The following is a 23,062-nucleotide window of genomic DNA, read 5'->3' on the forward strand; positions in this document are numbered from 1 at the left end:
AAAAGAACAAGAGCTCGGAAGACCCACGTTTAGTCCACTAGACTAGACTAGAACTAATTTATGTATGTGCCGCATACGGCCCGTGGCCCTAGAGTCGCGCCAAATATGAATAGCCTCAACCAATAGCCGTCTTGGAGGGTCGCTTACGGTTGAAGAGTTACTTTGTTCCAATGGCGACCAAGATTATCCGGAGTTTGGTACTGATCCTGTAGAATGTAAATGACGGACCACCGATTCTGTCCGTAAGCCGCGTGGCCACGAGGTTTTTGTTTCCGATTCAAATGTCCCACGGATCCGACCAAGAGCCAGAGAATCGTTGAACAAATGTCTTTCTTGACCCTTGTCTTGTGACTTGGGCCTTCACTAACGACGAGCTGCAGAAGTTGTCCGTCGAGGACTATTTCATCAAGATCAAGAGCTTGGCTGTCTCGGTAGATCACCCTACTAATTATTCGCACAGCTTGCCGGAAGAGAACAGTGCATTGCGAGCCGCTACTGCAGCTATCCGACTCTTGCTGCATAAGCCGCTACACCAGATTTTCTGAGCCCTATATATGGGCATTGCCGGCTTTAGGTGACTGCTACGGCAAATTCGTTACCCCAATCCTTTGCAGCATGCATGTATAGCCATTAGTCCTGCCGACTTGAGCTTTGACTTTGGCTATGACTCTCTCGGAGAGTACTTACTAGGACATGAAGCATGAATCAGATATTGCCACGTTACGTTTGTTCACACGACGTTTGTCAAGGGTTGACTCTTAGGAGGGAAAGAACCTGCCACTATCCAATAATATATTTCTGGACATACAATACCTACGCAGGAAGACGCGTGCGGAGGAGAGTTCAACTCCTGTTGTACAGTCATTACGTACTGCTCCTCTTCAAAGTGGTCTTGTCACTTGCGTTGAAGTCGTCATGCTAGCCACTTCCCACTCTTTGTAACATCGAGCTTTCGTCGCCAGAGACAACGGAAGAGATGCGGAACCATATGTTCCGCCACATAAGATCTGTCTCGGAGACGAGTCATATTCCACTGAAAACACAAAATGCAGCGGTGGACACGACATCTTGTACCATGAAATAGATTGTCGCCAACATCGAAAATCGAAGGCGGAGTTTGCCCCCATTGTAAACTGCTCTCTGATTCGGAAGAGAGAACTTGTCATATCTACGTCGGCATACGCCGGGCTTTGTTCATATTTATGGCTATCGAAAATAACCACAAATTTACTTTCATATTGTTAACAAATTGTCTCTACCATCATATTGTCGGTGCCAGGGGTCTCACTTGCAGCGCGACACCGTCACTCTCTCTCTCGATGGGCGCGAAGTCCGTTGCCCTTGATATCTCTAACTGATGATCAAGACCATATCGAATGTCCGCTGTTACACATAGTTTGTTATTATTATTATTATTATTATTATTCTAGCACCCTGCTAAAATTGGGTATGATTACCTGAATAGGCCGTGTCCACTACCAGCTACTCATTCATTACTGACATAGACGGAAATGCTACATTAGTGGACCAACTGCTGTCTAGATGCTAACGAGCGTACTCACGGCTCGGCGCCATATGCCGCACAAGCCAGTGCCCAAGGCTCTGGCTCTACCACAACGATAATCGACGAGGTAGTCGCTTGCCGAGCTGCTCGCGCTCAGCGCAACTGTACCATCCGGTGCAGCGGCCTTGATATTGAGGCCGAATGACCCGTCATGCCTAAATAAGACCTTGGTGGGAATGCTTGCTCCCTTTATCACGGAATAAGTGCCGACGGTACTGCCACCCTCACCTGAGTCCACACCAATCTCGGGATAATGAGGTCACGTCCAGCAACGCGTTCGCAAGAATCCAACCCAGAGTAGGCGGATTGGCCAACCCAGACCAAAACGATATCGTTCACTTTGGAAGTCTAGAAGGTAAGGTACCGGCCTATGCGGCATAGAAACAATTGGGTGGTTGAATGTAATGTTGCAGTTCGCGCTTATCCATAAAAGTTGAATGGTGATGCCGAGTATAGGAAAGGAATGCTGGCTCCACCGGCATATCCAGGGACGTCCGAAGTGACTGGAGTAATAGGTTTAGAGGATAGGTGGTAATTATTAGATTGTGAATGCACCCAGTCAATATTTGCACCGAATGGAGAGATGTGATATGCAGACTAAGCACCCTAGTGGCCGCAGGAGAGGTCAAGAGTGGGGGTTGGGCAGTTGAAACCAATTAACGTAGGGGCGAGGTAACAGTCTTACTCGTAAAGTATGTCAGTCGTTATTAAAACGTATTTAAATACGTACCCAAACTCACTAGGGTGGATGTTGGAGTGTAGTACAATGTCATCAATGAATTTGTTGTGGTCGTGACCGCAACGCGGATGGTATCCGGGTTGACGCTTGCGACTGTCATGCTCGTCATAGTGAGAGGAGGAAATGCAAGAAATGCATATGTCACTGCGATGTACTTTTTAGACAAGCTGACGCAGGGATGCCGAATTTTCTCTTTGAAAATGAGGTTGTCTTGATACCTCGCTTTTCTGGGGCATGAGTGATATACTCAATCACGCTTACAGCGTCGGCCGCTGCTGCGTATGTCAGGGCAGAAGCAGTCACCGTGTCCGTTGATACTGCCGACAAGGTCTTAATCTCATCAGTCACTCATTATGTTGGCGTCGGTGATGCTTGTTACGGTACTGATGATATAGCTTGTGGCAGTCGTGGTTGTATAAACTGTTGACGTGCAGGTGTTTAGATAAGTACCTGGAGAAGGAATAAGTTGTAAATTCAGCTTCTGACAAGACTGACAACAGAGTAAATAACTATACAAGCCAGTCTATTCAACTTTCGACTCTTCAGATCAGGCAATGTCAACACGACCGAGATGGTTAGAATGGTTGCCGTGAGTAGATATCGCACCTTGACACTACGTAGATGGGAACGGTGCCGTGGCTGTTCTGATATCCCTAAAATTTCTGTCAGCAAGCACTGATATCGGGACATACACCTCAAGGCTTAGTATGCGGGCATAGTGTCCTATCTAAGATTGATTTCGAGGAGACAAAACTCGCAATAGCCAGCCATGTAGCGAAGGGTATACTGACAGCCAGTAATTAGTGTCCGCTGTCTCCTAATTAGAACTTCCTAAGTCTTAATGCACGATACACTGACGGGAATAGTCCCAAAGGAGATTACAACCGAGAACCATGGTGAGCAGAAGATGCCACCAGTCTTTAAACGATGCAGCAGTACGACTGGTAAATTCGGCTTTCCTTTTTTTTTTTTTTTTTTTTTTTTTGCAGTTAACAACTTGTGACTGGTATTCGTGAAGGCACCTACATGTTTCAAGCCCAACTGAACTGTACTGCACTTCTATTGGTCTCTGCTTGACACAACTATTGTAAGCGAAGCACAGTATTATAGGAAGGCGGCAGTATTACCGAAGTAGAGAACCTGTGGGGGACTGGATATTTGGTAATTATGTTTTATTCTGAATCTTGCCGAGGGGCCCAGCTAAATTGAAAACAGACGATCAAAGCGCTAGATTTTGGACTGCTTCTGCCTTACGACTTCTCTTCTAGATTGCCAGCTTTTCCAAATTTTCCTTTTTTCACAGCAATGGGGAATTTGTCCAGACTCTCATACCATTGTATGACACTTCCAAGCTGGGTTGAGTGTTGGTTAGTAAGGAAAGGACAAAATTATTCACGTGAGTAACTTACCAAGAAGGCCCAGGACCCGATATAGGTAAACAGAGTAGAAGCATAAGCAGCTGTTTCGTTTCCGCTCGCAAAGCCCAAGGCGCCACAAAGAGTGAAGCCTATGGCTCCGAGAAGATTCCAGAAACCGATATGCCACCCAAGAGTCCCGAACGCGGGCCTCCACCAGTTCGGCTGCGTCTCCAACATGAAAAGGTAGCCAGAGATGATAAAACCGGTACCGCCAACCACTTGGGGTAGCCAGTAAACCCCGTTTGCCGCAGGTATAGACAGGTTGGCATAGATGGGCGGGAGGCCTGTGAGGCCCGCAATCCAGAATATTGTGGCCCCTGTGAACTGGGACAGACAAGCCAGGAAACCGATTTCATGGAGATAATGAGTGTTCAATTCCTCCCACGTGGGACACCATTCCCATTCTCTATCGGTGTTGCCTCCAGCAACTTGACGCGCGATTAACGACCTCTTTTCCGAGTGATGATGGGTGCATCCATCAGGGTCCGGATGAAGTCTTACGGTTCCTCGGCTCTCCAAAACCTCCTCGAGCGCCCAGCCGAAGCATTGCGTTCGATTTTCATTCACAGCCTCAAACATGAGTAGCACGGAACCGATCTCGAAGATTGTCGCACCGATGAACGCTGTAATGCCACCACCTAAGTCCACCTCGCCACTAAACTCTGTGGAAGGGGCATACAAGGGAAGCCAGACGAAAAAGCCATTGAACACCCATACAATGGACCCTTTTTAGTGCCAGTCAGACTCATGCCGAAATGGCCATCAAGTTAAACAGCCATAATGGGTGAGAAAGCTCACCAATAGTAAATAGCACGGCAACATCGTAGCTCACATCCCAGAAAGGGTATCTCACGAGCATCTTGCCAAGCCCGCGCAGGACTTCCTTAATCGACTTCGATGCATCTGGGTGCGATACGGCGTTATGCTTGTCCGTTTGATCGTCTGGTCGCACTATCACAGCATGGCGGCCCTTGCGGTTGTCGCGTGACCTCCACAAATGGTAGTATACGCCCGGCACAGCGTCGGCCTTTCCACTGGCCGTCCCATTGTTGCCCGGCTTGGCGCTTTCATCTGTGGAGCTGGCCGTAGTCTGAACGATGCCTTTTTCTGTTTCTACATATGCTTTCGTCGGGTTGAGGAAGGGGACGGGTCCGCCGATATGGTGCGCGTTAGCCGGATGCCTCTGGAACAGTAGGCGTGGCATGATTGATTGCAGCCCTATCGCGTCTGTTTTGTTTGTGACGTAAAAATCGACCGTGAGATAACTTGACAAGCTGACGAAGGTGTCGGACCAAAAGCGCTTTTCACTTGTGGCTCCAGCTCCTTTAGCGTAGAAAAAGAATTGCAAATTCTGAATTATTGCGTACAGCATCATAACTTGGTGAAAGTTACGTGTATTATCTGGTACTCTAGGACGATCATGCGCCTTCAGGATCGTTACACTTCCTCAAGGTGCATCTCAAATAAACCAAGAAATGCGATATTGAGAGCACTTTGAAGCAAAAGTTGAAAGTGAACCTCAAGTCCCTGATTGGATGGAAACGCCACCGCTAAGCATTGTGGCTAGACACCTCCATGAGAGAAATGTGAAGATATTAAGCTAGACTAAAATATAACTTATAACGACAAATGATAATACCACGCCTCCAGATACATGATTAAAAGCATGAACTTCTTGGCGCTCCAAACATACATACGCCAATGTTCTTTTACCTATTGGACGCGGTATAATCTCGGCGGCTCATTTGGAGTTCCATGTTTTTCAAAGTGATGGAAGAATGATCCTCCCCCTGTCCATGGAGACTCGCCCTGACGACACGAGATACCTATCGAGATATGCATACTGTGACTGACTATTATAACATTTGAGCGAGAATCAGTGCTGTAGTCTGTAGCAGTATTTCTCGAGCAGTCATGGATGTTTGTTGCCATTACATCGCTGACCGGCATGGCACTGATGCGAATCCACTAGCTGTGTTTGAGATTATACAGCCCCACGCGCGCAATCGGGCATCGTGTGCAACCATAACAAAGTTTCTCCAGAGTATTAGCTTTTGGCTTGATGGCCTCACGACAGTACTCGCAATAACTATAAAGAATATGACGCCAGAACCGTTGCCCAGAAGGTATTACCCCGCATCGGCTTCATCCGAGGTGCAAAACAGAGCTTCCCACAATGTGTTGCCCTCTCGGAATTTTTTGTTTGTTTGTCCATATCATTTCTGACTGCGAAGAGATACTATCGCACAGCTGATTACTTCATAACATGGGTGAAGTTGATCCCATAGTTGGGGGTCTCTCACGGTTCGGGGAGACCAAGGTCATCTTTTTCGATGTGTTCGGGACAGTTGTTGACTGGCGCTCATCCGTAACCGACGAGCTCATCAGCAGAGGGCAGGCAAAGGCCAACTCTCTAGGATCCTCTACGCAAATATCGCATCAGCGTCTGAGAGGCTTGACCCATAGAGACTGGGCCAAGTTCGCCCAGAAATGGAGAGACAGTTACGGTAAATTCACCAAGTCGTTTGTCCCCGAAGAGTCCGAACCGAAAGACATCGATACCCATCACCTCGACAGTTTGATCGAGCTTCTCGGGGATTGGGAAATCCAGGACGCCTTCAACGATGAGGAGGTCAAGGATTTAAGTTTGGTCTGGCATCGTCTCGTGCCATGGTCTGACTCCTCGGAGGGATTAGCACTCCTCAACACTAAATACGAGACTTCCACGCTATCCAACAGCAACATAGAGTTGCTGCAGGATCTCAAGGATTTTGGCAATCTACCGTTTCAGCATCTGGTGTCATCGTGGATGTTCAAGGTATATAAACCACATCCTTCAGTCTATCTGGGCGCGGCAGAGAAGATAGGTTACCAGCCTAAGGAATGCGCTCTAGTGGCTTCCCACCTTGGGGATCTCCGGGCAGCAAAGAATCAAGGGTTCCGCACCATCTATGTGGTGAGACCGCAAGAGGAAGCTTTCCCATTAGACGCTATCGAGGAGGCGAGACAATGGGTGGATATGTGGGTGGACGAGGGTGAAGGGGGGTTCGAAGAAGTGGCCAGGAGATTGGGCGTTGCAGAAAAAGCATAACTGTTGTTGAATGGTTTCGAGAAAATGGAATTATCTACAGCCAGATAACGAAGCGAGTACCACAAAATCGCATTGCTGGAACAACCTATCCTATCCAAGGTGGATTCATAATATCGTATGTAAAAAGTAACTTATGCGATTGTGATTCAAATTAACTTGTGTTTGTGCATCATCTAAGCTGCCAGAGGTGATTAATTATAGGGTGAATCCGAGCCGAGTATGGCTTGACAGATATACGGATCATATACTGTAGAAAACAGTTGTGCCAATGAGTTTGGTCCAAAGGGGTGAAGCAGCTAGGGCAGATGGTTATGACGCTAACCGTGCATCCGGAATATATCTCCACCAACAACCAACCAACCAACCAACCATATTGCCCGATATTTCGTTTTTAAAATTGGCGATAGTTTACTTTTCCTGTAGGCCTGACGGTAATGAAATTTATACACAAACTATCGTATCATAGCCAGTGTGGATGACATGGCAAGCCCGCTTTTGGTGACCTGCAGCACTGCTTTCTGCCACATGCGTATCGGGAGGTTGTAGAGCGGTCCAGACGCATGCAAGAATGGGCGGTTCACCCGCAGACAGCGGGCCGGATGCTAGTATCAGGGTTGCATCAAGGTTCGAAGAAACCGTCAAGACCACCCCTACTTCAGCAGTCAAGCCTCGTATCAGCCCCCGGTAAGCACGCGTCAGTCCGAAAGTGCTTCAATATAGATAGCAACATAGCCGCATGGCTAGAAGCAGTGCAAAGTCCGACCCGATCGGGTACTCGGCATCACCTTAACACAGCAGTTAATTAACACGGTCCTCGTCGGTATCATTATAATGAAGACCTCGGCTTAATTGTAGTAGATCGCTTTCTCTGATATGTAAAGGCGGACACATTTACATGCGACAATGTTGCTGGCCCTTGGCCATGAGACAAACATGAGTGGCGCCAACGGCTCGGAAAGCTTCTAGGCCATCGATTCGCTATCGTGTGATGGTGATCTCGGAGTAGTGTTATCGTGCCACAATTATCTGCAAAGCCCTGGAAAAAGTGAGTAATCGTAAGCGGAATAAAGCAATCAATCCGATGGCAACAATCCACAGAGGAAAATAATAATGCTCATATGAGGTCAAAGCCTTGACGCTTGAGCCTTCTTCAATAATTACGACTTGTGACCTAGCCTCTGAGGGAGGCAGGCTTGGCAGTACCGACAACAGCACTGCAAGTTGAGCAGCCTGCACTTACAGACAGCCGCCAAGGTTCTTTTCGTTGACCGCCCAGTAAAATAGAAAAGAAGAAAGAAAGATAAAAGATTTGGAACTAGTTCAGTCTTGATACTAATGAGTCTTGGTTACCCAATGTTGCGATGGACTTTGGAAGTGCAAGCGAGTTTGCAGGGTTGGCTGCAATTCCCGAGATCGTGGATGTCTAGATTAAACATGGGTTGAACGCCGCAGTGGATTCTGGAAGCTTTCCCCGCCCCAGCGACCACACCCTTCACACTGTAGTTCTTGCCGCTTGCATTGGCGGAGTAGAGACGTACTTTGTCCAGAGTGCGGCGTGGGGAGCTACGCATTTGTCTTTGCCTTTTGAGCGTTGAAGTACTGATTGCTGTTGCTTGGCCGGGTTGGCAGTGAGTTGGGTGATGAGAAATTACGGTCGGGCAGTCTTCACCAGTGAGTAAGGAAGGTCAGCTTTTCCCGCTTCGGCGTAAGAGTGCAGCAATGCTTCGCTCGCCATATGGGAATCATAGGCATTTTGCGGTGCTCTAATGCCCACTCTGAACCTGGCAAAGGCCGGAAGGATGCCCTTGGGAGCTTCATTCGACCGAAGGGAAGTTCGAGAATAGGGTGCTAATGTTTGTCGTAACACTATCCTTTCATAGACGTACAGTACATTCTGCGCATGGGTACGAAAGTAAAGTTTCCCCCGGAGTGAAACTCTAAGTGAGGTTGAACTTGTAGAATATATTAACAAGTCACAAAGTGAAGGTCGATGTGTCACCCCTTGTTCAGACATGAGTTTGTGCGCGTCTACTGATAGATAGGCATTGGAGGATGCACTACCATGAGGTTTGCTTTCCGATAACGTCGACGTCGACCGAAGTATCAGAACGGCTCATGTTTTCACTGCCTTATTGCAGGTAATATAAACTTTCGCTTGAGCGGTGGTTGGTGCATTACGATTGAAAGAACAAATGCGATGACCTTGGCGTCGTTCTTTTTCATCGTTTGACCTCATTTAACATCTTTAGAACATATTCCGAGATGTTCCTTCTTCAACGTGCGCTCCCGGGCGAACCTTGTCGGTCAACTTGGAGAAAACGCGTGGGATTATGAAATGCGTGGGATATGGAATGCGTGGGATATGCAATGCTCACGTTTCTCTGAAAGCACGTGCAACACGTTTGACAACCTCCTTCCTCGCTGGCTGAAGTAGAACGCACAGTACTTCACGAGGCCCATTCTTGCGAGAGTTTTGACGCAACCGGATGCGAAGGACAAAACAGAGCATTAAGCTCATGTGGTTGCTTTAGCCTTCGTGAACTGATTACTGCATGATCTATAGTTACTATATTCCCGACCCAGATCATTCGTTTGCCCTTGAAGCTCTCTCCACTTGCTTGCATACGTGTATTTGTCGATTGAATCCGAACATTGCTCCAGAGAAAATCTGGACTGTGAGACACAGACCACCCAAGGTGTGATCCCACGCATCTATGGTGGGATGTTGCTGTCATGCCCTCCAAGTGTTCGAGATGCAACACTTAACATCACGTATTCTTCGTGGCTATCTTTGCAGATCGTCCAGGGTATACTGTTATGTGTCTGTTTACCCAAGTACATAACAACTAAGGTAGTACAATACCTGTGATGGCTCGTCGACTTACAAGCTACGGAAACACGCTAGGCACCTTAGGTACTTGAGTAGACCGACGGACCAGACTGCCCAGGCAGCCAGGTAGGATGAATTCTTGAAGCTTGGACCCGCCGAAGGATAGTTCCCCACTCAATGTCAACACACAGACCCGCGGGCTCTAGCCGTCGACCATCTTCCCCCTCCCCTTCAAACTCCACTTCAACCACTGTGCAGTAGCAGCGTCCACTATCCAGAGTAAGTAACCAGTTACCTGCCAATAGTTGTCCAGGCTCTAAGTCAAGGCTCAACCTGGTCTAGGTACCTTACGCTGCCGTCTTGGGCTTCGGGGCCTTTGAACCATGAGCCTTGACTTGTGCCTTGGAGAATGGAGTCCCAATTCCTCCCAAGTTACAAAAAATCATCTGGAACTTTAAACCTGGCACCGCACCACAATTTGGACCTGGACTACTCCGTGCTCTCCCACAGTAATAAAGCTGACTTGACTTACTTGGAACGGGAGCAGAGCCAGAGTAGAAGCAGTGCTAGCATCGGAGAGCAGAGAAGAAGTCCACACTTGTACTCACTGCCACCCCCCCCCCCCCCCCCCAAAAGGGCCAAAGCTGCCACTTTCACTGCCCCCCCCCCCCCCTCACCTCAAAAATAGTCCTAGGGAAACGGGCTCAAAGTTCTTTCGCCTTTTTATTTGGCGCTCGCGACCATCCTCTAGACTAATCCACACAACGACAACAATTTGCCTCGCCGTTGGCCGAATCAGTTCAGCGATACGGAAACACCTTTGCCGCCCGTTGAACTTGCTTCCTTCTAATACCATTACTGTGTATTGCATATCACACCGGCAACACTCCACTAAGCAAGCAGTTAACCGCGAAGCACAAGCCCATCACAGCATAGCACAACACAGCACAGCGATCAAATCATTCACTCACTCACTGCCAGCTTGCCGACCTGCCTACTTGGCCACCCTACACTCACTCGCCAACCGCCTGTCCGCCCGTCACCCAACTCACCCAGTACACGGACGGACACCTACTATCCGAGCGTCAACTCTTGTCGCAGGAGACTCCAACGAGTCCAACATCGTTTGCCAACAAACATCCCTGGATTTGACCTCTCCCGGCAAGAGTCTACCTGCGTCCTCCTCCCGGAGAAAATCTGCCATCTCTTTCACTTTCACTGCCTGATACCCCTAACCCAGCTACTCCTCATCATTCAACTATACCAAAACCTAATAAATACTGCATTGCCTGTCTTGGCCCTTGCATTTCCCCGCCCTCCAACAACTGGTCTCGACGAGCTCGGCATAAACACTAGTCCATCATGGCGGGAAAGATGGTATTGTACAAGCTGGTGGTGCTGGGAGATGGTGGTGTCGGGAAGACGGCATTAACAATTCAACTCTGCTTGCAGCACTTTGTTGAGACTGTAAGCACTCTCCCATACAAGGGGAAGAAGGCGTCTCCGTCGGCTAACCTTTCTTGCAGTACGACCCCACGATCGAAGACTCGTATCGAAAGCAGGTTGTCATTGATGGCCAGGCGTGCATGCTCGAGGTACTAGATACTGCCGGCCAAGAAGAATACACAGCTCTGCGTGATCAATGGATCAGGGATGGTGAAGGTTTTGTACTCGTGTATAGCATCTCATCGCGGTCGTCCTTTTCCCGCATCAAGAGATTTCACCACCAAATCCAAAGGGTCAAGGAATCCGTCAACTCGTCGCCCTCATATCCTGGCTCGCCCATATCGGCAGTCAGTCCGTCAGCAAATGTGCCCATTATGCTCGTGGGCAACAAGAGCGATCGCGTAACAGAGCGGGAAGTTTCGACACAAGAGGGCCATGCCCTGGCACGTGAATTAGGCTGCGAATTCGTTGAGGCTTCGGCTAAGAACTGCATAAACGTCGAGAAGGCTTTCTACGACGTAGTCCGAATACTGCGCAGGCAACGTCAAGCCGCCTCGAGGCCAATGGCAGGGTCGCGACCACAGAAAGAGAATGGAGGCCATTCTGGCGGGGGTAAGACAGGCAGAGGGGGGAAGAAAGACCGCGGCGGTCGTTGCGTCATTTTATAAGCGGCGGCTATCAACCTCTTGCTTCTTTACTTGGAAAAGGTGGTCACGGGCAGTGTCCATATTTACCACAAACAAGGCCTGCTTCATCGGCCAGGCCCCTGATGCCGCGCGCCGGATCATCTCATGCCCGGCTCTGAGCGATACTGTGCTTACGCAAAACGATCTTCACGATTATTATTTACTCTACTCTTGATACACAACCCCGACGCAATTTCTGGATGGCGAATGGCGCAAGAATAAAAAAAAACAAAAAGGCATCACTGGGCATGGGTTCTGGTTTTTATCATGAGCAGGGAGCCTTGTTTTCTATGCGCGGAAGAAGAGAGGTGGGAAGTTTTGAAGAATCATGGTGTTCTGGAGTTGACAGGGGGATTTCATCTTATCCCTTTAAAATACTTATCCACTTCATTTGTGGTTGCTTCATCATGTCCATACCTTTGGTCCTCAGTTATTGGATCCCGACTACAGTACCTGTCATATTTGGACATCTAGCAGAGCATTCAGCGAGTTCGTTGCATAACGGCATATCGGCTGGCACATATTTACGTTTCCCCCCTTCCCTACGAATAAATGGATCAGGCTGGTGAGCTTTTGCTCCGGTAGAAGATGGCCTCAGACTTTGCATTGCGCACTTCGTATCGGTTCCAGCTCAACGTGTGCATAGCTTTGTTGTGAATGCAAAGCTCTCTATCTCTCGTCACGTTGCCTGATGAACATATACTATGAAATGATCAGCATTCTGAGTCGAGTGCTTAGTCTTATCTGTTGTGTCTAGTCAAACTGCTATGTCTAGTCGCAGGTTCACTTAAAAAGCCCTGTCCTAAGAATAACCCCACAAATGGTAGGCCGCCACAAGCTCCTGGCTCCTGACCATTTGTTATGTTAACTGGGGTTTCCTGGAGATTGCCGCCTCAATCTCGAAGCGCCATCAAGGCTGCTTGTCTCAGAAGCCTCATCTCAGCATGGCATCCTGGTCGTCTTGGTCGCATGTTCGACAACGCTTGTTGCTAGCATCAACTGATGACGAGTATCGCACAAATGCCGCCGCGCCCGCTCGTGGCCTGTGAATTGATCTCGTCGAAATCCAAGATGGAAAATATCAATAATTTTTTTGTTCTGTCATCTTTTTGTGTAGCGTGCGCGAGGGATGGGACCCGGATAACGGAAGATGGGGACTTTTCTGCTCTCTGGGTTGCTACTAGACCTTTCACAGCAAGACGGCTTGTACTAGTCAAGCCAAGGGTCGATATCTGCATGAGCACTGTAGCTCGTCGCTGGGTCTATGTAGGTGAATGGAGTCTTGTCCTATGCAGTAGATCGTATTGGTTACTCAAACGTCCCCAACCTCTACTCTGCCATCCAAATCCCTGTTGTATATCTGATGTCTAATTGTTGACCCCGTTGGATGAGTTGTTCTGATCCACCTCCAGCAAAACTACTGCGAACCGTTGCGCCAGGGAGTAGAATAACCCACCTGGAATATACCATCGACTCATCGGCATTCTCATCAGTGTCAATGCCTTGTTTGACTCGAGCGATAATGACAAAATAAGCTGGCCTTCTTGAAGCCGTTGCACGGCCAGTGGAGCTACATTCGTTGGGCATCAACTAGCGACATGATATGACTACGTTGCATCATTTTCTCTCTCTCTCTTTCAATTACACAGTTCATGCTTACTACGCATAATTTCGAACATGCTGGACTGAAATGTGCGAAAGCGCAGGCTGTGTCAGTCTCATCCTTGTTGATCGTGCATTGAGATGCCGATGCGGTTTCTCGATGCGGTCAATAAGGCAAAGGCTCGAATTTGCATAATAACTTAGAGTTTACAAGGTTTCTCCTTCCATCCTTAGCCCGTAAATTATCAAACTGTCTGAGCATTTGTCCAAGTTGATCGCTTCCCGCTTTCAAGGCCGTATACTGAATTGTCGGAAGATGGCCGACGCCTTCTCGACTCCTACGGTCACCGCTTCAAGGATTGGTCTCTATCCCGTCGAAGCTAGCTAACGGAGGGTATTCACAATCGCACATGTCACCCCCGGATAGCCACAACACGAAGTGCTACCCACCTGTCAGACGGTCCGCAATACGACGCTGACATGTTCACGCCATCTGCTGCTGTGCTCTCCAGGTCGTCTGAATAAAGGCAAGGCAAAACTGCTTTGCCCAATTCCGTCATATGCAGGTTGCAGACCGCTGTGATCATCGGCGGCGCCGTGCTGTTGGCGGCTTATGTCATGCTTTAATTCCAGGGTCCTGCTCGATCTACCTACCGGTCGCGTTTTCGGCCATTGGCGAATAGTCTAGGGTCAAAACTATCGACGAACTGCTGGTCAAAGAAGAAATGCTGCGCCGTATGCTACGCGTGGGTTATCATTACCCACTATTAAAACCATCGACATGGAATGTATGGCAGAAGACTGTCGTTACTGTGATGTGCCCCAGGCCAATCCAAGGACCCTTGAACAAGCGGGCAGGATTCGCATATCAGACATATGTACGAAGTAACGTTCTACTCCCAGCAGCTGTAGACGCTATCCAGCGAACGACGACGACGACGACGACGACACATCCTTGGAGTAATGCAGTCTTATGTTGTTCTCTATCTGCCGCTGCGCCCACTCACGTGTATTTTGATGTCGGTACAGGGAAACCCCCGAAGAGTCGGCGAGGACCGGTCACATGCCGTGGGTTTCGGGCAGTGATCATCGACTTCCAGACTCCTTATTGGGTCCAATGATCGTCGAATGTCCCTGATGCAATTTGCAACAAGTCGGTTTGGTTCACCATAGCACCCTAGCAACAACCACGAAAACAACGCTGTCTCGCGCTTAGCCGTTCTGCCAAGGGCAAGCCATTTTGTGCGAAGTTATTGGAGATCTACAGGGTAAATTTGATTGATGATACCCTGGGGCGTCGTAGGTTTCATTACTCGGGTCCAATGGCAGGGCTCGCTCGTCCACGGGACTCGGGATCTGGAGCCTGCTACTTGTCTGTGCGCCCTTGAATCCTGTCTTGGCGTCGGTCTTGATGTCTGTGCTGAGCGACATTGGCCGAAGCCGCTTCCACTTATCAAGTTGAGGTCGATAAGTCTCGAACATCTACAAACTTTGACCCCTCAATCAGCGACCAGTTCCATGCAACGGGACATGGACAATTCCCTCCGGCGCTTGTGTTGACTTGTTTGGGGCATAATTCACATCTTGAAACTACAAACTTGATTTGTTCTGATTCCAGGCTTTAGTTAAGACTAGGATAACGTCCGCGGATCCCCTAGCTACACGAGCTAGCTCGAAAATAAGGAGGATCCAATGACTTTGCCTGCCAGTGTTGAGCACGTAGTTCTCTCATGCTATCTAATGTCATCGCGATCACGACTGATCTCGTAGCGAAACTTCTTGGGCGACCTAATCAGAGCATTGCCATTCCATGGAATCTCAGCCAGTATCTGAGGACCTTTCTTCTTCTTCTTTTTTCTTTCTGGTTTCAGGCGAGAGCAGTATACATATCTTTCTCGCAATAGTTTGGTACCTAGTCTTCAGCCCCAAAGGTAGACTTACAAAGACTGACTGGGAATGCGGAGGTATCCTCGAAAGGTACCAAACATCATTAGCTCTCTATACATGGGCTTGGATAACAAGCATCCTGAGGTCAATCAAGCGTAGATGTAACAACTAACCAACCATCACACAAGCTCTTATTCATGACTCTGATCCGCATCGTTAAGTTTCTCGTCCCGTTCCTAACCTGCTTAGCCGCAGGAGATAGTTCCTTTCACTTGACTCGACATATGCAATTGAAGTCCAGCTATACACCACCAGGGTCTTTTCTGAATCAGTGAAGTCTTTCTAGAAGAGATCGAGAATGTTCTTCTCTCGTTCGGCCACTTCACGATGTCCTAAGTAACCCCCACGAAATGTGGGTCCAGTATAGCAGACGCCCCGCGGCCAACCTGTCGAAATAGACCCAAAGGTTATGTTTAGCAGCTCCCAAGGCCACGGCCGTGGTCAAGGAATTATACGTTTCTAGAAGCCCTCAAGCTTCCTTGCTAGTTTCTTGTACCTGGACGTCAATCTTATCTAAACGATCAAACAAGTGCCCTTGTGCTTTCTCGTTTCATCCCTAGCAATTCCAAAGCTGTCCCAGTACGGCAGTTTACAAGCGCATCTTCTGGGAATTTCATCTCGCCTATTTCACTGTCATTTCCAAAATGGCACTCAACTTCGTTAGCAAACAAGCATTTGGTACTGGCGGACGTACCAAACTCCGACTCTAAGCCGGCATGTCACGGTCAACATGCGGCGGAATGAAAACAACCCTGACATGTTACGTATTGTCCCTCTTCCCAAGAGCATCCTGTCGAACCTTCTGACCCTCCGGCTAAACGGGCATGTCAGGGTCTCGCATTATCCGTTTTCTGTCGACCGGTGTAGAATCACATTCTTGGATGACAGCAGTACGCAGACGATAGGATCTTCCTTGCATATCAATGCACCTCTGTCACTTTCTATTTGCGGAGCCCGTTCGTTATAATAGTACTCGATTTGTGGAAGGCGCTTACAAATGGGCGGTCCGACGGGATCTTCGTTACTGGTGGACTTGTGAAAGGTCGCATACATACACGCAGGTGAGATGGCTGATCGTTTGTGCCACTGCATTTGCATTTTGCATGAGACCCCTGTCCGAACTGTTGCCAAATGTGGTTAACTTTGTAGTCAAGTCCCTCAAATGACAACCTCAAATGTACTGCTGTTTGAACAATAATCTGCCCAGCTTCTAGAATACCAATGGATCTACTCGATCCCGGCAACTCTTACTTTTTCTGGCCATTCAGCCCGTAGCCCCCCGAACTATCAAACATCGCATGCCTTTGTGATACTGCGGTTCACCCGCTATCACCTGGGCAACATGGCTTTCTGTTACTCGACGATTGATTTAATAGTACCCAGACGTGGGATAGCATGACCAAGCCCCCACGAGTCCCACGTTTTCACCTCGGGAAATGGATGGCTTAAACCATCCTAGACCTCAATAGGGGCCACACGTGTGGCACAACGCTACAATATTATACCAGATGAAAGCATTAATGCGCAATTGCAATGGGCTGAACCCATGTCAACGACGCATGAGTCAGTTCATTGCATCGGCAGTTCAAAGATCGTACGACTTGCTTACCACCCATAGGCATACATAGATACTCGGGCCGCCTCGGTGTCGACCGCACCTCCAAGTGCTACGTCTGTTAACGTTGATCGACCACACGTGCAGTGCGCGGCTCGAGGACGTCCTTAAAGTTGGCCAAGGCATCTCCCGTGATCAATCATGTATGTGGGCTGTATGTAAGGGATGGAAGGAAGTCGGCAGATCGACGAGACTAAAATCGCTCGTCATATCTAATAGCATGCAAAAACCGACCACGTCGCCGAGAGCCGAAGTATTGACAATCCATCATCGAGAAGGGCCCATCCATAGCATCACTGTTTTCTATCCCAGTCTATGATGTGTTATGAAGAACATAACGAAGGCGAGGTTGGGTTTTTACTGCCCATGGTTGAGACAAAGCAAGAAGTAAATATTGCATGAATACTTGTAACCCATGTAGTGGAGAAACTTCTTGGCTCCACGGCCGGCAGCCCGGATTACGCTCCGGTGTTTGAAGTGCCCTTTCGCTGGTGGATAATGATTATAAAGGTACATCCATTGAGCTCAGTTGTTGTTCCCATGTGTCATGATGTGTAAGCTATCTTGCATTCTACTGTACGCATCGGATAATGTAATGGATTTATCTATGCACTTATCACTGCGCGGCATTGGTACTTAACCTAAGAATGCTGATCGCATCGAAATGAGATAGGAATAGGATAAATACCTCTAACAAGGTATTCTCCTGTCTTCTTCTTCACACAACGGAGCAGTATCTTCTCCGCGGAGCTAACACCCTCATAGACCATGTCGCATCCCCCCAAAATACAGATAAGAACCCTGCAACCCCTAGCCCAAACATGGTAGATCAATGATGGCAATTGTTTGCTTTTCAGATACTGCTTCTTTGATACAATCGTTGAATGGGCGCAATTGACAGCCTGGACACAACCTTGCGCACTGGTACCAGCCCCTACCCAGAATATACGTGTTGACATTGGGGGAGATACATCTACGCGTTCGTACGGCCGATATCCCGAGACTTTGCCCGAGTTAGCAATATTGTACGTCTATTGGAGGATATACTCATGGCTGTTTCCTCGGCGACCTCGGCTGTGAGGTCAGCGAACCGGTCGGGCCGGCTGTAGCACCTTGCCGCGCCAGTAGTTGCGATTGGCTATGCCCGAGAGTGAGAGCACGCCCCTCTTGGCCGCGGATGCCGAAGATCAATCTTGCGCAAATATTGGCTGAAGGGGTGTATCCATTCGTCTTGGGTACTCCGGTGGTGTTCCTGGTTCACGAACATGTCTTTTGTTACAGATGCCTGGAGCTGGCGCTCTGTCGTAGTCGTCGTCGTCGTCGTCGTCGTCATCATCATCATCGCGTCTCCAGGTTGCTGTCGCGGGCGGCGAATCTCGACGAGTACAACCCCCCAGTTTGTCGATGACACCAGTGAAGTCCTAGGGCCCCCTCGATCATGAGAGACCGTGTTGAGCAATCGCCCTTGGCAAGACTTAAGGTCGACATGGTTAAGTAATAGTCTACATAGTAGCCCCAGATATGGATCGCTGCCATTCGACAAAAGCCGTCTCGTTTATTGGACGCTATCCCTCTTCTGCAGCACAGAATCGTTGCCATAGTTAGCAATGGTACGCTTAGAGCATGTAATCAACTTTGCAGTCGCTACGGTAATTCTGACCAAGAACAATGCGCTGGAGAAAATAATATGTCCTTTCAATATCAGATGTGAGTTCGAGGTCTCAAGTCTTACTAAGTACGATGAGAATCCAATGGTTTCATATGATGTCGCGTAACATCAAACAAATTAACACTTAAATATGAATTCTTACACTATGCTTAAGATTTCATAAATCGAGATCGGACATGTGTTTGCCTGAGAGCATGTTATTATTAGGGCCATTTCTAGCAATGTGCTTTCATTCGTGGAAGTCATTTGAGATAATTGTCGCCAAGCGGGACAGGCGAGCACAAGTTCTCGGTCTGGATAATCTAAGAAATAGAAGCATGGGATGTTGTACCGGTCCCGGCTCAAGGCCTCTCGGCACCGATAAACGGTCTCTACATATCGAAGGCGAGAGTACGTGATCATTAGCTCTTGTGCTATACGCGTTTGGAACCGGTCTTGTGCACTCCAACCATACATCCATGATACGAGGGCTTACGTACAGGGCATTTTTGAATAAACACAATAAATCATTGTGTATATACCATACTCAAGGTGATCACTTTGTGACTCATTCATATCCAAATCGCGCGATTGGGCTGAATGTAAAGGCATTAACGTCCATGTTAGCGTTCGTCTAACCATTATATACACTCGCACTAGATAGACATAAGGCGTTCTTATGTTACTACCTCGACAAGACTAGTAGCAAGGCCTAGCCTTACTAGTGGTAGTAGAAGTTGCATCCAGGTTATGTTCCATCTATAATATGCCTGTCAATCCGCTGCTTTTGTTTCCGATTACTGTTCAAGATTCCTTGCTACAATTGTCCCCCTATATTTCAAAATTCTGCATAGCAGAATTTGCAGAACTACCACGGCTTCCTTAAACCGGTACAGCTTGCCCGCCCACACTGGTTACGAGCAAACATACGCGATATCATCTTGCGCTGACAAATATTTTTGAGCCCCAAATGGCTGATACGTACACTCAAGTCTAAAGACGCATATGTTGCACATTGATCATCCTGCTTAACCTATAGAAACCTGTCGAAGCAATCCAAATGTTAAGCTTGACCACTCCATAGCAATATTGAGCACACCGATGCATATCGAGCTCGAGGCATGACACTTTACTGGTAAGTTCTGGCCAATAGATTCATACGTTTTTGCTCATCTGTTGGCTATAGTCGTCCATAATGAGTTATTTAGCCCTGTTTGCCGATTCCCAGGCTCAAGATCATGCCACTCGGCTCCTTGTCCGTGGCTTGGAAACCGTCTTGAAAAGACCATACAAGGAGATGTTAGGCCTACACAAGGGATATGGCGAGTTTGTTGGTGTCAATTCTGACGAATTGACTCCCGCACATACGGCAACAGGGAAGAAGAGGTAACGTCTGAACCGTGCCGGGTCAGATAGTGGAAAGAACCAACACATGCGAAAGAAAATATTGGAAAGATCCCCAGTTGCAGGTAGTGTGACAATTGTGGATCGATACGGCGCGTATTAGCTGTTCAATCACAAATTTGTCGGTTCGATTATATACAGGTTGCGTGGGCATAGTGAAAAGGACACAGAGGCACATCCCCTAAGTCGGCGGTATAAGTTGGTAATCTTTCAAGATTATAGGCAGTTACGCTTTCGGTAGTTCATAGGGCTGTTCTCATAACTTTTACACATATCCCTTGATCCAAATTCTATTTGGCATGTACTGGCATGAGCTTAGTACTTACTCGCAATATGTGAAAATTTAACTTTGCAAGAAGAATTCAAGAAGTGGCCCATTGGCCAGGCGTCAAGCAAGAGCATCGCGGTACGGGTGTTGCGAAAGAACCACTACGTATTATCACGACATATTCCAGTGTCTTGACCAAACTAGGGCCATTAAAACCAACGTTGATGTGTTTGTGGCTGCCATAAAATCGGTAGCAGACTATTGATGCTGACAGTCCGGTTCGACAATGCAAGGGTGGAAGAGACCTGTCGATACCGAGCGACGGAATTGATCGGTACGCTAAATTAATGACGAAAGTTTTTGATTTGGTAATACCAAGTACAGTTTCTTAGATGTAGAATCCATTAACTACAGATTGAGCCCTGCCTTAGGATCTTATTTGGCGATGTAGGTCTTTGTTGACCGAAATACCACCGCGCCGCAGTGATTCCAGCACAGCCTCCAAGTTGTGCCAGCTGCCGAACCGGAAGTTGATACATCCGAGTTGACCACGATTGGCTACGCCTTGCTGGCATTTAAAATCTAAGTATATCTACCCATCAACGGTTTGGTCGCGGCTAATCCCTGCGCGGCAACGCGCTTAGTTTGCTGTCGCATTCTGCTGTGCAACAATCACACTGCGAACAAGGCGAGGCAGGAGGATTTTTCCCATTTGTTCCAGCCGGACTCCCTGTACCCGAAATACCATAGCCGGATATATCCTTGCAGGTTCTGCAAGTCTTCTAAAAGCAAACAGCCCTCTTTGAAAATAATAAATTCTTATGAATATATATACAATCCGCAAAATGTTTCGAAACATTCAGTCTCGCTCACTACCACTATCTGACCACCGAAGCCCTATATTAAGTCTTTTCTTGGCACGAAACAAACTTCCCTTAACTAGTGTTATCCTATATCCGCATCGTAGTTAAAAACCAGACATTAAAATGCTCTTCACCAACTTCACAGCGAGTCTCATCCTTTTCGTGGCTTTGACCGCCGCATCTCCGGCTCCCAGATCTGCCCTAAGTGTCCGAGGCGAGGCGAACTGTAACTGCGCCGCGGACACACCAGTGCCTCCTATTAGAGCAAATTGTGATGCTGCCGCCACGCTGATTATCCCGTCGCGGTATGTAGCATCTGGTTCTTTCAACCACCCACCCACCAACCACTGTTTAAGCTGGATTTCATATGGGTCGCTAACACAGTGTAGCACATATCTCGTAAGCGGCACAGAGGGTGCCGGAAGCTTCTCAGGCGTGTGCGCGCTCGGCTGTGCGATACACGTGCGTGGAGAGGGCTGTAAGGCTCAAGGCTCGGTATTGACTGTAAGAACCCCCCTAAACCTCCGACTGGTAATGCATGTAGAGCCCGGTCTGATTTACAACCCGCTAGAGTTCTTACAATGCAATCCGTGCCTTCGGCTGCAATGGTTGTGGTGTAGACTCCTTTGGTAATGGATGCGAAATTCGTGTTGAGTCCTGCTGAGTTAATTGTTGGCGACTGCTCAACCACGTAGAACTAGAATAGCTAGGAAATGCAGACAGGATAGAAATTGATAGGTACTATAAACTCTGGTGAATACAGCTTTTAGCATGGCTTTTGAGTCGGTTTGAAGCCCTTCAGAGTCTCGCAATCAATAGTGCTCCCAAACGGAAATGTTGTCAATCATCTTCCCATCCTTGACCCCAGACAAGTGAGATCTCTGGGGTTTGGTGTGTAATATCCGTCTTAGTCCACCTTTCTGTGGTTCTTCTACCTTGTCTTCAAGCACACCACCATGCGTGTCAGTTGCAGGCTCCTGGCCAGGTCTGCCCAGATAAGCCACGTATGAATGTGGTGGTGCTGCCCACGGAGGACCGGCTTCGGAAGACGATTTGGCCGAGGGAAATTCCAGACAAACTAGCCGACCGCCTGGCGCGAGTAACTCAGCCATTCGTTGAGCCCACTTCGGTCTAGCTGCCGGCGGTAGGGCACAAAAGAACTAGGTTTGTTAGCATTGCGACTATATGCTGTCCGCGGTGGATCGAACAGAGTCAACTTGCCGTGTAGTCAAAGATAAGATCAAACTTCTCGACACCTACTTCCTGTGTCCACGTGTTCTTGAAGAAATCGCCAGAGGCAAAACGATGACTGCCTTGATGTTGTCCACGCCGTCTGTAAACACCATCTCTTGTCATTGACCCCGCATTCTTTTGTGCTTCCTCTAAAGCTGTGGGCGAAACCTCCAAGCCGACAACATCGTACCCAAAGGACTCCAACAGGAGAACATCATGACCCCTGCCACAGCCGGGAACAAGCGCGGCGGACGCTGGCTGACCGAACAGGTCTGGTCGATGCTCCAGAAGGTCAGAAAGGGCCATACTGGGACCACCACGATCCCATGGCGTGAACTTGTGATCCTTCCACAGCGAGTTCCATCTCTCTGCGTGAGCATCAACTGCGTGATCCCTGAAATGGGCTTCTAGTGTTATCGATGGTCCTTGTTCGGCCATGATGCACACAGCCCTTGGCTTATATATTTTGACCACGGCGACCAATGCTTTTGTTGCGGAGAAGGATTTTGATACGTGTGATTTTGCAGAATAACCAAATGCGCCAGCGGAGTTTAGTCTTTATATACGTCGTCACTATTTTGTAAGTGGGGGCGTCTAGCTAACGTTAGCGACTTCGCTTTCTGGAAAAAGCGCCAGCAATATACGGCGCATGCATTATGGCATATGCGTTCATATGGTTTAAGACGTGTCACGAGGACTTTTGGGTCC

General features: G+C 48.3%; 7 protein-coding genes across 7 annotated transcripts; 3 read left to right on the forward strand and 4 right to left on the reverse strand.

Annotated features, from left to right (window-relative positions):
* Positions 1–3,265: 3,265 nt before the first annotated feature.
* BKA67DRAFT_560966 (uncharacterized protein) lies at positions 3,266–5,190 on the reverse strand. Its single transcript, XM_046102496.1, has 4 exons — positions 4,520–5,190; positions 3,713–4,446; positions 3,431–3,655; positions 3,266–3,375 (listed from the first exon to the last, which is right to left on the reverse strand). The coding sequence occupies exons 1-3, from the start codon at positions 5,094–5,096 to the stop codon at positions 3,554–3,556; spliced, it is 1,413 nt and encodes a 470-aa protein (XP_045959786.1). The 5' UTR covers positions 5,097–5,190; the 3' UTR covers positions 3,266–3,375; positions 3,431–3,553.
* A 797-nt stretch (positions 5,191–5,987) lies between these two features.
* BKA67DRAFT_657455 (haloacid dehalogenase) lies at positions 5,988–6,812 on the forward strand (the record flags this gene model as incomplete). The annotated part of the gene is made up of 1 exon (XM_046107118.1): positions 5,988–6,812. The coding sequence occupies one exon, from the start codon at positions 5,988–5,990 to the stop codon at positions 6,810–6,812; it is 825 nt and encodes a 274-aa protein (XP_045959787.1).
* Positions 6,813–11,004: 4,192 nt separating this feature from the next.
* Positions 11,005–11,756, forward strand: BKA67DRAFT_534441 (ras-2 protein; the record flags this gene model as incomplete). The annotated part of the gene is made up of 2 exons (XM_046099861.1): positions 11,005–11,109; positions 11,169–11,756. The coding sequence occupies 2 exons, from the start codon at positions 11,005–11,007 to the stop codon at positions 11,754–11,756; spliced, it is 693 nt and encodes a 230-aa protein (XP_045959788.1).
* A 2,270-nt stretch (positions 11,757–14,026) lies between these two features.
* On the reverse strand, positions 14,027–14,858 carry BKA67DRAFT_534442 (uncharacterized protein; the record flags this gene model as incomplete). The annotated part of the gene is made up of 3 exons (XM_046099862.1): positions 14,027–14,116; positions 14,384–14,597; positions 14,665–14,858. The coding sequence occupies 3 exons, from the start codon at positions 14,856–14,858 to the stop codon at positions 14,027–14,029; spliced, it is 498 nt and encodes a 165-aa protein (XP_045959789.1).
* Positions 14,859–17,487: 2,629 nt separating this feature from the next.
* On the reverse strand, positions 17,488–18,086 carry BKA67DRAFT_240225 (uncharacterized protein). The gene has a single exon (XM_046095676.1). It carries the CDS (start codon positions 17,895–17,897, stop codon positions 17,580–17,582), a length of 318 nt encoding a protein of 105 aa, XP_045959790.1. The 5' UTR covers positions 17,898–18,086; the 3' UTR covers positions 17,488–17,579.
* Positions 18,087–21,244: 3,158 nt separating this feature from the next.
* Positions 21,245–21,785, forward strand: BKA67DRAFT_657457 (uncharacterized protein; the record flags this gene model as incomplete). The annotated part of the gene is made up of 3 exons (XM_046107119.1): positions 21,245–21,426; positions 21,511–21,625; positions 21,693–21,785. 3 exons carry the CDS (start codon positions 21,245–21,247, stop codon positions 21,783–21,785), a joined length of 390 nt encoding a protein of 129 aa, XP_045959791.1.
* Positions 21,786–21,875: 90 nt separating this feature from the next.
* BKA67DRAFT_240295 (S-adenosyl-L-methionine-dependent methyltransferase) lies at positions 21,876–23,061 on the reverse strand. Its single transcript, XM_046095680.1, has 2 exons — positions 22,343–23,061; positions 21,876–22,281 (listed from the first exon to the last, which is right to left on the reverse strand). The coding sequence occupies exons 1-2, from the start codon at positions 22,790–22,792 to the stop codon at positions 21,934–21,936; spliced, it is 798 nt and encodes a 265-aa protein (XP_045959792.1). The 5' UTR covers positions 22,793–23,061; the 3' UTR covers positions 21,876–21,933.
* Position 23,062: the final 1 nt, after the last annotated feature.

This window comes from Truncatella angustata, assembly GCF_020726525.1.
Source record: "Truncatella angustata strain MPI-SDFR-AT-0073 chromosome Unknown BKA67scaffold_3, whole genome shotgun sequence".
In the NCBI taxonomy this organism is placed as follows: Eukaryota; Fungi; Ascomycota; class Sordariomycetes; order Amphisphaeriales; family Sporocadaceae; genus Truncatella; species Truncatella angustata.